Genomic DNA, 16,168 nt, shown 5'->3' on the forward strand with positions numbered 1-16,168 from the left:
TTTAAATCTTAGTGGAATGCAAGATTTGGTGAGAGAGTTAATGGTGGTGGGGGGCCACTTGGCAATAGTGATCATAACATGATAAAATTTGAATTAATGGCTGGAAGAGGGAAAATATGAAAATCTACAGCTTTAACACTAAAATTTTCAAAAGGGAAACTATGAAAAAATGAAGAAAATAAATCTGAAAAAACTGAAAGGTGCAGCTGCAAATTTTAAGTGTATAACAGGTGTGGACATTGTTTAAAAATACAATCTTAGAAGCGCAGTCCAGATGTATTCCATGCATTAAGAAAGGTGGGAGGAAGGCAAAACGATTACCGGCGTGGTTAAAAGGTGAGGTGAAAGAGGCTATTTTAGCCAAAAAAAATCCTTCAAAGATTGGAAGAATGATTCATCTGAAGAAAATAGGAAAGCATTGTCAAATTAAATGTAAAACATTGATAAGGCAGGCTACAAGAGAATTTGAAATAAAGTTGGCCGTAAAGGCAAAAACTCATAAAAACATTTTAAACTATATCCAAGGCAAGACACCTGTGAGGGAGTCGGACCGTTAAATGACAGAAGGGTTAAAGGGGCTCTAGGGAAGATAAGGCCATTGCAGAAAGACTAAATGAATTCTTTGCCAGTTCCAGAGATTGTTTTCAAATGTGATGATTCAGATGAACTGAAAATCACTGTGAACCTGGAGGATGTAATAGGCCAGATTGACAAGCTAATGAGTAGAAAGCTACCTGGACCGGATGGTATCTACCCCAGGGTTCTGAAGGAACTCAATAATGAAACTTCAGATCTATTAGTTAAAATTTGTAACCTATCGTTAAAATCATCCATTGTACCTGAAGGCTGGCCAATGTAATCCCAATATTTAAAAAGGGTTCCAGGAGCATTCCAGGAAACTATAGACCAGTGAGCCTGACTTCAGTGCCGGGAAAAATAGTGGAAACTATTCTAAAGATCAAAATCACAGAGCATATAGAAAGACATGGTTTAATGGAACACAGTCAGCATGGATTTACCCAAGGCAAGTCTTGCCTCACAAATCTGCTTCATTTTTTGAAGGGGTTAATAAACATGTGGATAAAGGTGAACTGGTAGATGTAGTGTATTTGGATTTTCAGAAGGCATGTGACAAAGACCCTCATGAGAGGCTTCTAAAGAAACCAAAAAGTCATGGGATAGAAGGCAGTGTCCTTTCGTGGATTACAAACTGGTTGAAAGACAGGAAACAAAGTAGGATTAAATGGTCAATTTTCTCAGTGGAAAAGAGTAAACAGTGGGGTGCCTCAGGGATCTGTACTTAGATCGGTGCTTTTCAATATATTTATAAATGATCTGGAAAGGAATACGAAATTATCCAGAGTAGTTAAATCACCAACCGATTGTGATAAATTGCAGGAGGACCCTGCGAGACTGGAAGATTGGGCATCCAAATGGCAGATGAAATTGAATGTGGATAAGTGCAAGGTGATACATATAGGGAAAAATAACCATGCTATAATTACACAATGTTAGGTTCCATATTAGGAGCTACCACCCAGGAAAGAGATCTAGGTGTCATAGTTGATAATGCATTGAAAGCATCAGCTCAGTGTGATGCAGCAGTCAAAAAAAACAAAACAGAATGTTAGGAATTATTAGGAAGGGAATGGTTAATAAAACGGAAAGAATCACAATGCCTCTGAATCGCTCCATGGTGAGACTGCACCTTGCGTACTGGTACAATTCTGGTCGCTCTCCATGAAGTTAGCAAGTATCACATTTAAAACTAAATTGGAGAAACTTCTTTCACTCAGCGCACAATTAAGCTCTGGAATTTGTTGCCAAATGATGTGGTGGTTAGTGCAGTTAGTGTAGCTGGGTTTAAAAAGGTTTGGATAAGTTCATGGAGGAAAAGTCCATTAACTACTATTAATCAAGCTCTCTTAGAGAATAGCTACTGCTATTACTGGCATCAGTAGCATGGGATCTACTTAGTGTTTGGATACTGCCAGGTACTTGTAGCCTGGATTGGCCACTGTTGGAAATAGGATGCTGGGCTTGATAAATCCTTGGTCTGACCCAGTTTGGCATTTTCTTATGTTCTTACAATTTTTTTCAGAACTGAAAGAAATAATGTACATTCAACATGAAAATAAGCCCAAAGGAAACTGCCCGAGTGTGAGACCCCAAGCAGTGGGGTTTTTCCTGGACTATGAGGCAGGAGAGGTCTTTTCTTATGCAGCTCCCCATTTGTAGCATACCCTTCCTTTACCAATTTGAACACAGACGAATTATTTGAAATTCCAGAAAATCTTGAAAGCCTGGTTATTTAAACAAGCATATAATAAAGAATGGATAATGTTAAAGTACTTTATTTGATCTTAGCTTATTATCTGAATAAGGTTCTTACACACAATCAAGGCATAAGTCAGATTTTATGTATGTTTAACTGTTAGAATTTTTTTAAAATATTATATATTTATATTGTAAAGTGCTCTGACAGTTTTTTTAAATGGAACTGCAGTATATCATAACAAAATTAAGCAAAGATTTGACCAGACTAAAGGCCAGGCTGAAATAAAATCAGGAAAAACAAAAAGAAACAGGGCAAAGAGTTGTATAAGCAAAGTCACACACAAAAGAAACAAATTACCCAATGAATAAAAAGAGGAAATAAAACCTTTAAATACACAAGGGAGACACAGAAAATAAAAAGAAAGAGTAAAGAAAAAAATGGAGAGGGATTAATAAAAAGGGAAACCAGCAGAAAGCTAACATCTTCTTAAATAAGTTCTTCTGCTCAGTAAATGAAAGGAAGAAAATTACCTAAGATAGGCAAAGGGGCATAAATAACTGTGAAATGATCAAACTCAGTACTTCAAATTATTCCTCAGTAAATAGCAAATGAGAGTTGACAAGAGAATAGGACCAGATTTAGTACAGAGGGAGTTTGAGAAATTCTCACTGCACTTGCCTTTGGAGATAGCAGAGGAGGTAGTTTCCACTTTTTTTTTTTTTATAAGACAAGCAGCAATAATTACAGGTTCTACCGACCTAACTTCAATATAGCCAAAGTTATAGAAATACTAGGAATGTGCATTTATTTGAAAAGAAATGGAAATATTGATAACATCCTATTTTGGAAGCAAAAACAAATAGAAAACAAATTCAATTTTTTCATTTTGTTTTCAAATCATCCCCGCCCCCACCCACCATACACACACACACACACACACACACACACAGCTGACAATGTGACAAAATTCTCCCTGAATTAAGGTCCAATGCCCAGTTGTTCCTGCCCTACAGGTACTATATTCCAAAATGGCACCAGCTGACAAACTTCGGATGTGTGCACAGCACTATACTGTTATAAAAAAAAAATCAATATAAAAAGGTGGGGCTTGAAGTGACCGCCACCCAAAAAGCAACCTTCTAGATCAGTACTTTAGCCCAGGGATTCTCAACCCAGTCTTCAGGACACACCTAGCCAGTCAGGATTTCAGGATATCCACAATGAATATGCATAAGATATTTACATAGAATGGAAGCAAATATATCTCCTGCATATTCATTGTGGAAAATATGGTCTGAATAATCCAAATCAAGAGCCGAGGATATTTCCATTTATTACAATAGACAAAAACAAGGAAAATCCACAAAACTACTTGGTTGCTCATTATAGATAATGCATCAGCAAGCCTGTCCGCATGTCCTTTAGACCAGTGGTCTCCAACTCTGTCCTGGGGGGCCACCAGCCAGTCGGGTTTTCAGGATATCCACAATGAATATGCATGAGAGAAAATTTGCATGTTATGAAGGCAGTGCATGCACATTTTTTCTCATGCATATTCATTGTGGATATCCTGAAAACCCGACTGGCTGGTGGGCCTTGAGAACAGGTTGGGGACAACTACTTTATTTATTTTTTTCATTTAAAGTTTTATTATTATGAATGTCAATGATACATGAACAAAAACATAATCATAAACATAAGGCATCAGCAATACTGAATACACAACCTTGCAACCCAGTAATATAGCCAGCCCTTAGTAACAGACATGACAGAACATGATATACCCACCCACCCCCACCCTAACCCCTCTGGGTTTACTTTTCCACAATCATTAGTATAGGTGAATAGGCTTTATGACCTGATGTTCCACAATCCCAATAATTGATATTTGTTGTGTTATCTATGTTTCCCCGATCAAGGAGTAGAGTTGCAGGCCACCCAATGTTCGTAGGATGTCCACAGCTTCTGAAAATGTTCCAGGCGATCCTGTCGAAGAGCTGTTAACATGCATAGATTGTAAACACTTGACATTCTCTTCCAGACAGCCGAGCTCTGAGGACTACTCACTTGTTTCCAGGAAGCTGCTATAGTCATTCACGTGGCCAAGACCACCTGCGTAATTATCAGCCTGTGTGCCCTACTAATATCCGGGTATGGAAAGATAAGTAAACAGCATTTTACATCTTTTAACACTGTCTTGCCTAACATCTCAGATAATGTATGAAATACAGAGGTCCACAATTCACTAATGCCTGGACATTCCCACAACATATGTAAAAGTGTTCCAACCTGTTTACAATTTCGCCAACATTGACTAGAGATATTGGGGTATATCATGTGCAATTTATATAATACCAGCGATATAACATTTTGTATCCATTTTCCACCAACATAGCAGATATAGAACTTCTACCAATACTTTGGTAGCAAGTATCCCAATCCTTATTATCTATGTTCACCCCTAAATCTTTGGCCCATGCCTGGGCATGTTTAGGGATGTCCCGCATATCTCCCAAAAAAAGCAGATAGATCTTAGAAATCACTTTTTTGACTTTCCCCTCTGCTCCACATATACCCTCAAAAAGTAATTTATCCGGTGGGAATGATTGCCTAGACTTAGCTCGGATTAAGTAATGTTTGAGCTGTGAATACATAACGATATTAGTTGGGGGTAAGTTGTATTTCGCTTGCAAAGTAGCAAATTCCATAAATTCCTTGTTATTAGTATTAATAAGCTGTTCCACCACCCTGAGACCCAGATTATGCCAGCGTGTAAAATATCCACGTTGTAGTCCTGGAGGGAATTCCCTGTTATCACAGATGGGAGTATTCGTATGCAATGGGTGGGGGCCTATCAATGCTCGTTTATGTTTATCCCATAGACACAAAGTATGGTGCGCATAGGGAGACAATTCTCGGCCCACCATCCTATGTGAGCGAGCCAGCCAACTCTGCCCTGCCAGGCGCAGACAGTTGGCAGAGGCTTCCTCAATGGCCACTCATTGCTTTTTCGAGCATTCTAAATGCCAATCCACTACCGCCTTCAACTGAGCAGCTAAATATTTTTTAAGATCTGGCATGCCTACCCCCCCCCCCCAATTTAATTTTGGGCGGTACAATATCTGTCAGGCAATTCGTGGTGGCCGCCTGCGCCAAATATAGTCAAAGATCCGTTTCCGCAGTGACTTAAAGTAGCTGTCGGGAACTTCAATAGGCAAGGTTTGAAATAGGTATAAGAGACATAGGAGGATGTTCATTTTAACCATCGCTATTTTACCCAGCCAAAATAAATTTAAAGAATTCCAGGCCACAAGATCTTGATAAATCTTCTTTCCTAATGGGTCATAATTCAGCTTAAATAAATCTGTACCTGTGCCTGACAGGTTTATGCCTAGATATCGGATACTGTGCTTCGCCCACTTAAAGGGATATTGTGATCATAAATGATTACGAACAGAGTCATCCAGGTGGATTGGCAGCAGCTCAGTTTTATCATAATTCATTTTAAAACTAGAGACCTTACTTTAGTTTCCTAGTTCCACCAGTAAAGCTGGAAATGTGGATGTGGGTTGGCTCAAGGTAAAGATGTCATCTGTGAACATCGAAATTTTATACAAAGTTCCCCCCACCTCTATGCCCCAAATCGATTCAGTATGGCATATTTTGGTGGCAAATGGTTCCAGCACTAAAGCAAATAAAGACTATAGGGGGCACCCCTGCCTGGTACCCCGCCCCACCAGGAAACTACTTGAGTATCCCCCATTAACTTTGATATGCGCTTCCGGTGATGTATATAATTGTTGAATCCACTGAATAAAGCAGTTCCCCAATTGAAACTGCTCTAAAACTTGAAATAAAAAAGCCAAATGTACTCTATCAAAAGCTTTTTCGGCATCGACAGACAATATAGATGTTAACTGTCGACTTTTTGCCAAACTAACCAAATTCAATACCTGACAAACAGTGTTAGACGCCATTCTCCCAGGAACAAAGCCAGATTGATCTGAATGTACCAGATCAGGCAGAAGGACACCCAATCTAGTAGCTAATATTCTGGCCAATATTTTCAAATCAATATCCTTGCCTGGTTTAGGCAAAATCGTTATCCCTGCTATGTTAGTGCGGGGAACCAAGTGAAACCCCTCAATTAACGAACTGATAGCCTTCATAAGAAGGGGTGCTACTTGCTCAGCATATGATTTATAGAATTTCCCTGTGAAACCATCTACACCGGGGGCCTTGCCAGATTTCAATTCTCTAATCGCCCAAATAACTTCCATTAAAGTTACTTCCTTATTCAATCGGTCCCTTTGTTGATCAGTTAATGTTGGGAGTGTTACTGATGACAGATAGTCCAAAATGTCATTGTGCTGTATTGTGTTGTCATGTGTATACAATTCTTTCTAAAATTGTACGAAACGTTCCCTGATTTGAGTAGACTGATAAAGGAATATGCCTTGAGCATCCCTGATTTTCAAGATCTGGGCCTGTAACTGCCGTTTCTTTAATGCATGCGCTAACAATCTACCGGCTTTATTACCGCCTTCAAAATATTGTTGTTTGAGAAGATTCAGATGGTGAGCAGTTTCAGATATATTTAGTTGCTGTAATTGCTGCCGAGCCTGATAAAGATGTTGAAGATCATCTAATCTGCCATATTTTTTATGCTCTACCTCTAAGGATCTTATTTGGCATTCCAAGGATTGTCTGTGGTGATTGTTGGATTTTCTCTTATAGGAAGCCTGGGCTATCAAGTGTCCAGGAATCACTGCCTTGAGACCCTCCCACACAGTCATTGGGGAAACCTCTCCTGTATTTAGCTCTACGTATTCACTGATTACGTCTCGTATCTTTTGTAAAATTGCTTTGTCCTCAAATAAAGAATCATTACATCTCCAGAAGCGCTTTCCTGTGTTTCCCTGTAAAGCATTTAAGTCACAGGTGAGGGTGCATGATCTGACCATGTAATGATATCTATAGAGGTATGCATGGTGCAAGAAATGAGCGATTTATCTATGAGGAACATGACAATTCTAGAATACGAACAATGGGCCGCTGAGTAAAAAGTGAAATCTTTAGTATTAGTATGTATAAAACACCAGATGTCAATGAGCTCAAAATGGGACATCAGTTGTTTCAATCCCCTGCTCTGTGTGGACGGTATAGAGCTCTTTCCCCTAGAAGTATCCAGTACTGGGTGTAATGTGATATTGAAATTGCCTGCCACTATAAGATGATCCCCTGGAAACCGACTTAGCTGATATATAGGTTCTGATAAAAGGAATCCTGATTATATGTAGGGCCATATATGTTTACCAGGATATAGGTTCCCTGTGGCATGGTCATTTGTAAGATCAACATCCTCCCTTCTGGATCTAAGTGCAAAACCTTAAAATCCACACAGACATGACTGGCAATCAGAATACCATGGAGGATGTGGAGACACAGATGGAGAAGCACTTTATCTGTGGACAAGCTTACGAAAAGAGTCTGTGACAAAAAGAGTCACAGAGTTGGAGTCCGCGCATGACCTGATGCAAGAAAAACACGAGGATCTGGAGAACAGGTCCCATCGCTGCAACTTATGCTTCAGGGGGATTCCAGAACTGGAGGAGTATAAAGATGCTGCGATGGTGATTAAAAAAATCAGCAGATACCTCCTACTCAAACATAGAGAGAGTTGTGATCTAGACTCTATTCATCTGGAGAGGGTGCATAGAGGCCAGTAAGAACATCTCCCCCCCCCAGGATATAATTGTTTGCTACCTGGAATTTCGCCAGAAGGAAGATATATTCCAAGCGGCTCGGGGGGGAAAACCAATTGCAATGGGAAGGCCACAATATCTCTGTGTTTACAGATTTGTCCCTGCTGACTGCAGAAAAGAGAATTTTCATGGTATCACTGAAGCACTGCGGCGTGAAGGTATAAGATATAAATGGCTGTTCCCTTTTGGGCTTACATTCACAATGGGATGTGCTACTTGTGATGCAGGGCAGCACTGCCGGGGTCACGAACAGACAAGACAACATAGGACGGCAGGTAATACCAGAGCCAGACAGCGGAGGGCGCAGTTGAGGACAAGAAAAACTACAAATCCCAGGTTCTCAGAGCCACCACCTGACCCGTGGGGAGAGCCTGAAGGCGAACAGCTGGCAGACTCAGAGAATAATGAGTCAGACACAGGTGAACCGATGGAGTTAGAGGAAGAGGGCGTGCCTACATGGTGGCAATGGCCAGAAAAAGCCAGCTCTGGGAAACAGGAGGAGGAGGAGATGGAGGTAGGTTCTGGGGGAGAAGAATCCTCCAGCTCCCATATAGATACAGAGTAGCCAGAAAGGGGAGAGGTATAACTTACACCTTAAAGGAATGTGGGGAGAAGGGCTCTGAAGAGCCTGGTGTGTCTGGTATTTAAATATAGACGGGTGGGACGTGAAAGGTAACGCTGCGCAAGCACCGGTTTAAGGGAGCCGGAGTGCTTGGGGGCAGGGTCATTTATCTAGGTTTTGAGCCACCAAGAACTGGTGGAGGTGGGGGATGGGAAGGAGTAAATATAATAGATCCATCTATTGCCTTATAAAATGCTTTGAAGAAACTGTCTCTCTGTGTTATCTTTGGGAATTGGGGGATGTTTCACCCCCAACTCCGTACAAAGGAGCACCTGGAAGCCCAGCAAACCCAGGGCCTGCTGAGACCTGAACCCAGGGAGTTACAAGTGGCTGACGGACTCCAGGGATATCAGGGACTCACGAAAGGCCTGCACGAGACACAGAGGACCAGCACCAAGGGAGGCACTGGCGGTGAGCCATTACATACTTCACAGGTGAAGACGGTACAGGAAGCTGCACGTATTCTTACTGAAGCCGGCATGCAAGTAGACATGTCGACTGTGCACTGTGAGCGGGCATCTGATCCTCCAAAAGATACACCTAGATGGCAGAGAGCTTCATCGGGAAGAAGGCTGTGGAGACACTCAGGGAGCTCAACCTCATCTAAAAGTGCGCCTTCGTGAAGATATAATTTTGGACTACTCAGTGAAGCATTCTGGCTGGACTACAGGACAGCGAGGATTCTCATTTTCCTACTACGGCTCAATGGTAGCTCTATTTTGACTATGGACAACTTGTGTGTCCAATTTGGATGCGACTCCTACCAGAAACTGGTCATATAGGGTCTCACCAGGAGGTGTACAGGTTTGCCATCATGCAGGCCCTATGTTATGATGGGTTCACATTAATGAAGCGATATCATGATGATGGGCCGACCTGGTTTTGAGTGTCGTGGGATTAGGTGTTCCCACAAGTTGCACTGTTACCATGTTATGTTGTTTGCCTGTTGATTGCGTAATGACCATCAGCTATACTAGGGCGGGGGAACCTGGGCGGGTTGTGCAGGGGCCTACTTTTTCCTTTAACTACAGGCTGTTCCGGTATCAGCCTACTATGACATGGGGGATTGGGGGATGATGATTCCAGGGCTGTAGGTTGTACACAGACTGGAAATGATGTATCACAATGTTGATCTTACAAATGACCATTCCACAGGGAATCTATATCCTGGAATTTGTTGCCAGAGGATGTGGTTAGAGCAGTTAGTATAGCTGTGTTTAAAAAAGGACTGGATAAGTTCTTGGAGGAGAAGTCCATTACCTGCTATTAAGTTCACTTAGAGAATAGCCACTGCCATTAGCAATGGTAACATGGAATACACTTAGTTTTTGGGTACTTGCCAGGTTCTTATGGCCTGGATTGGCCACTGTTGGAAACAGGATGCTGGGCTTGATGGACCCTTGGTCTGACTCAGTATGGCACTTTCTTATGTTCTTATGGTAAACATATATGGCCCTACACATAATCAGGTTTCCACTATTTTTCCCGGCACTGAAGTCAGGCTCACTGGTCTATAGTTACCCAGATTGGCCCTGGAGCCTTTTTTAAATATTGGGGTTACATTGGCCACCCTCCAGTCTTCAGGTACAATGGATGATTTTAAAGATAGGTTACAAATTTTAACTAATAGATCAGAAATTTCATTTTTTAGTTCCTTCAGTACCCTAGGATGCATACCATCCAGTCCAGGTGATTTGCTACTCTTTAGTTTGTCAATCTGGCCTACTACATCTTCCAGGTTCACAGTGATTTCATTCAGTTCGTCTGACCCATCACCCCCTGAAAACCATCTCCGGAACTGGTATCTCCCCAACATCCTCATTAGTAAACATGGAAGCAAGAATTCATTTAGTCTTTCTGCAATGGTCTTATCTTCCCTAAGAGCCCCTTTAACCCCTCGGTCATCTAATGGTCCAACCAACTTCCTCACAGGTTTCTTGCTTCGGATATATTTTTAAGTTTTTATTATGAGATTTTGCCTCTACGGCCAACTTCATTTCAAATTCTCTCTTCGCCTGTCTTATCAATGTTTTACACCTAACTTCACAATGCTTATGTTTTATCCTATTTTCTTCAGATGGATCCTTCTTCCAATTTTTGAAGGATGTTTTTTTGGCTAAAATAGCCTCTTTCATCTCACCTTTTAACCATGACAGTAATCGTTTTGCCTTCTTTCCACCTTTCTTAATGTATGGAATACATATGGACTGCGCCTCTAGGATTGTATTTTTAAACAATGTCCAAGCCTGTTGAATACTTAACCTTTGCAGCTGCACCTTTCAGTTTTTTTTCTAACTATTTTCCTCATTTTATCAAAGTTTCTCTTCTGAAAGTTTAGTGTTAGGACTGCAGATTTACTTATTGTCCCCCTTCCAGTTATTAGTTTAAATATGATCATGTTATGATCACTGTTGCCAAGTGGCCCCACCACCGTTACCTCTCTCACCAAATCCTGCATTCCACTAAGAATTAAATATAAAATAGCTCCCTCTCTCTTGTTGGTTCCTTAACCAATTGCTCCATGAAGCAATAATTTATTACATCTAGGAACTTTATGTCTCTAGCAAGTCCTTATGTTACATTTACCAGTCAATATTGGGGTAATTGAAATCTCCCATTATTGCACTACCAAATTGGTTTGCTTCCCTGATTTCTCTTAGCATTTCATCATCTGTCTGACCATTTTGTCCAGTTGACGGTAGTATACTCCTATCACTATACTCTTACCCAACACACATGGGATTTCTACCCATATAGATTCTAGTGAGCATTTAGTCTCTTATATGATCTTTATCCTGTTGGACTCTATACCTTCCCGGACATAAAGTGCCCAACTGGTTCCCTGAACCCAAACATTCAGATAAGGAAACCTATACCCCCTCCCCGAGTGCCTAAGAACACTGCAATGACAGCCAATTTGTAAATACCAGTAGAGCTAAAGTTAAGACAAAATGTAGCAACAAACTCGATATACACACCTACTTATTGTGACCTGGATGTGTTTCCTGCAGATCCATAGTATTGTCAACCTCATTTGCTTAGTAATAAGATAAGCACTGTATATTTTTTTCATGATATATTTACTCAAAACTGACAGGACTAAGATGGGACAATATCCATTGTCTTCTTTGGGATCTGAACGTAACTGAAATAGATCCTGTCCTTTCTCCTTCAGTATGCCAGGTTCTTGGCCTGCAAAAGGTCAGAGATACCCAAAAATTCATAATTCCTGGTGTTTTATTGACTTAATGCTCTCACTCGTGGGCAATTTGGGAGGTATTTCCAATAGATGATTTTGTAGTCTTCTGAAATTATCCACACAACCCCAGTTGTCTAAGGTTACTATAGGCTAGCAATTTGCATAAAATAGTGGCACACAAACACTCTTCAAGGACCAGATTTCCACAATGCATAGGCATGAGATGTATTTGCATGCACTGCCTCCACTGTATGCAAATAAATCTTATACATATTCATTATGAAAATCCTGAAAACCAGTTATAGCCCTCAAGGACTAAGGAATAAAACCTCAGTCTCCCTTTGACACGAAGATATGAGTGCTGGCATGGACTCTGGATCCAGTCAAAAACCTATTCCTAGTTTTGAATGGGTAGCTGAGTGAGGTTTAGAGTTTCTGTCTTCATGACAAAAAGGTTTGAAGCCCTGTTTGCGACAAGCTGGACCATGGAAGTGCCTTTCTCAGATGGAAAAGTGCTTTCCCAGATCCTAACTCTGGTACCTCCTACATGAAGAAATTGATTCAGAGACAGTACTGGCATCACGTCATCTGTGTGAGTTGAGGTGAACTGCTCAACAGTAACTTAAAAGCAATATTTTTTAAATTAATTTCTCTTAAATAGCCAAGAATACATGGGAACAGCCTGGATTGGGACATTACCACAAATTACCTCCCACAGAATTGTATGTTTGGTTCATGTTTTTTTATGACATTACTGATACAGTTGCTAATAAGGACCAAACAAACAGATTTTGCGAGATAACCTTATTCTCTGTAAGGAGGGCTGCTCCAAGGAATTCCAGGCATTACTGGATACATATTTAAAATAAAACTCTGTATCATGTATCATTTTTTCAAACATGCACATGACAAATCATAATACCCACCTTAAATCCAATGTACATATTATTAAAATTATCAAATGTGTTATTCTTCCTGCAATTTCCTTAAGCCCTTGAGGGCAAATATACTAAAGAGTCAAAGAATCTCACACTCAGTGGATTATATTGGTCCATACTGGTTTTAACACAAATGAAATCACATCCAATGCATGAATCCATCTAATCCAATTCTATGCAAGATAATGTTAAACTATTTCATACCAATTATTCTGAGGTTGCAAAGGAGCAATTGTAAAATGTTAACACAATAAGGACTTAACAGTTACACATTTAAATTGATACAAGGTAGATATTTGTCCTATACACTTTTGAAATGCTGTGGAGAAGATGGTGGTTATATTTTTCTTTTATAGAAGCCTGGTACATGGTCCTAGACTACATTTACAAATATATTTGTCTAAGTATAGTTCTAAAGAATTAATCGCCAAAAAAATGATGAGGCCTGCAGAGAAAATTACCCTCCTCCTACCCATCAAGACTTCATTGAGGCAAGGATGCGAGTACCAGTGTAGGATATTTCTACTGCATTTTTCAGTGGACTAAATAACAAACACAATGTGTGCAAACTGGCAACTTTCAGTAATACTAGAATGAAGCAAAAAAAAAATGGAAGAAAAAAAAAGACAGATTTTCTTGAAACAAAACAGGGAACTGTATGCCAACTGGAAATGTGAAGCCGTAAAGAGCATAAATGCTTTTGCTTCTTCTATGGATTTCCAGGAATAGGAAAATCAATTATGCATTCAATTATTATAAAATGTGACTGAACACTTAGGACACAAGGCTACCTAAGGACCGCTTTCATATATAGTTATAATAAAACGCTTACCCCATTTTGCACAGACGAAGACTTGCACTTAAGTAGATTTATAGAGTATTTTCCAAATGGATTCCTGGAGTATACGGCAGTGGCGTCGCTACGAAGGGGCAAGGGGTGGCAAGTGCCACCCCAAAAAAACTGGTTGCCCCCCTTTGCCACTCCAGCTGGTACCTTGTTGCATTCCACAACGCCGCCTCCTCCTCCTCCACGCCGGCAACGGCCACTGCAGGCGCAAGACGGGCAGCTGCAGCAGCAGCAGCTGTGCTAATGGCTGCACCACAATCTCGACTCCGCTGCGCCGCGCTGGTGCCGGGCGAACTCCACGTCAGGACGCAGTCACACGCGGCACGTCATCAGCTCGCTGACGTCATACATCCTCGCTGCCTTCGGGTCCAGGAGTAGTGATGCGCCGCCGTAGTACCGCCACCCTCTGTCCGACTGATTGGGGCCAACAGTGTTGCAAACACTGAGTCGGCGGCGAGGTGGGCAGGCACGTGAGAACGGGAAATAATTTCAGTCGGTATTATGCTGCACAGCAACAGTAAATGCATGGGTTTCTTTCCGCCAGCTCTAAAAATATATTCCGAATTGTCTTTATTCCCGTTTTAATGAACGAGTCTTAATCTCAGAAAAGTATTGGTTGGCTTTTTAAACCCACCAAAATGTGTAAAGGAACCTGAACAGCCACATGTATCAATGTCAAAGAAAAAGCTTGCTGCTAAAGAGAACACATCCTATGTTCCACAAAGGACCAGAACGTGTGCAAAGGAATCTGAATGGCAGCTACATGTATCAATGTCAAAGAAAAAGCTCTTTGCTAAAGAGAACACATCCTATTTTCCACAAAGGACCAGTGTGCATGTGCATGCAGTAACAGATTTAGGTTTTTGCCGCCCCATGGGTGGGCAGTAATCATACAAATCTGAACACTACTAGTTGTACTCTTATCGATAAAAATGCCTTAACATGCTCCCTACAATGGATTTCTAAGTAATCTGCAACAGCCATCATGCGTCATGAGTGACATTTTAAAATATTTTATTTCTATTATTTCAAGCCTTACCAACCTTAAAAATTCCTTATTAATCTGGATTAAATTTATGTTTATTGCAGTTTATAAATAAACAATATTATGTAAAAAGTAAACAAAGAACATTTAATTAACAGAAACATCAGATCCAATCATATAATAAAATATCAATGTATTACTTTATGAATCCTCATCCCAAAAATGCAGAGGATATCATAACTACAGTAAAACAGCAATAAACATAATAATAATAACAGACCTAGAGCATGCAAATGGGTATAGAACTAGGACATGCAAAAATATATATATTCAAATTCTGGTGTCACCTCAATCACAGCAAAACAAACTCCCTCCACTGTCAAACCTGTACAAAAAAGAAGACAACTAGAAGCTTGCCATACCAAACCATCAAGGTCATTTATCAAAATGCGTTAGGGCCCTAATGCCATTGATAGCTCCGTAACGCACATGATAAATACCGCATCATGAAATGTGTATACAAATTTAAAATTAGTATTTCAGTGGGAGGAGTTTGGGTGGAGTAAATGGAACTGAAGGTTGGTTAACGTGGCGTGTGAAAAAGTAACACAAACTATTGTGGAATTTACTAGGAGAGGAAGAGGGAGCCTCCATGGAGGCTCACTTGTGTTTGAACCTTTTATACCACTGTAAGCGGGGGCATTATGAACTCAGGGTGAGGTTTGTTGGGTGGTGTGGTTCTGGGGGGCAGTTTTACATACACAGTCATACATATGAACAGTACAGACTGTGCTTTTCGTAATTATGACCATGCATGTAAAACTGCCCCCAAAACCCACCTCACCCCCACAAACCTCACCCTGAGTTATTAGTGCCCCCTCTTACAGTGGTATAAATAGTTAACTTTTTTGTGAGCCTCTCTCTCTCTCCCTCTCTCTCTCCCTCCCCCTAGCAGCCCAACCCCCCTTTTTTTTTTTATCACGGGCGCTATTTTCGCTAAATTTATAGCAAAATGATGAATCTAGGTCCATAACAGCAATAACTCTCAGGATGCAAAAAAGCAGCAACCTTATCTATGAAAAAGCAGCAAGGCAAACATTATACCATGCCCTAGAACACCAATATACCACCTACTGGGCAAACAGAACAAGTCAGACTGCTACAAATCCCTAAGGAGAAAGTACACACTAGTCAAAATACTGCACCTCTGTTACACATGTGCATCACATACCTAATACAGAATAAGGGATTACAAATTAGAAACAAACGTGCAGACAAAACTGAAATGGAAAGCCAGAGAAACCAGACTCTATGAACTCTGTACTACTGAAGATAAAGCAAAGTACAAATATATAAGAAATGCACATTCCCAAAGAATGCATATTCCAATCTCTGAAAGGCAAAATTATTTTTTTATTTATCTTTGTTATGTTATCTTATCTTTCTACTCGGCTGTTTCCAGTCTCTTTTTTTCCCCTTGTCTGTCTTTTCCTTATTCATTTTTCAGGGTCTCTTTCTTCTCTTTCCTTCTGTC

General features: G+C 40.5%; 1 protein-coding gene across 2 annotated transcripts in view; it reads right to left on the reverse strand.

The window, feature by feature from the left end:
• Positions 1–13,958, reverse strand: part of HOMER1 (homer scaffold protein 1) — a 365,230-nt gene extending 351,272 nt beyond the window's left edge. For both annotated transcript variants that reach the window (XM_029575555.1, XM_029575541.1), the window contains exon 1: positions 13,635–13,958. In XM_029575555.1, coding sequence (XP_029431415.1) covers positions 13,635–13,639 — 5 coding nt within the window. In that variant the 5' untranslated portion in view covers positions 13,640–13,958. The remainder of the gene's footprint in view (positions 1–13,634) is intronic.
• Between the last annotated feature and the right edge of the window lie 2,210 nt (positions 13,959–16,168).

Source organism: Rhinatrema bivittatum, chromosome 1 (assembly GCF_901001135.1).
Source record: "Rhinatrema bivittatum chromosome 1, aRhiBiv1.1, whole genome shotgun sequence".
Classification (NCBI taxonomy): Eukaryota; Metazoa; Chordata; class Amphibia; order Gymnophiona; family Rhinatrematidae; genus Rhinatrema; species Rhinatrema bivittatum.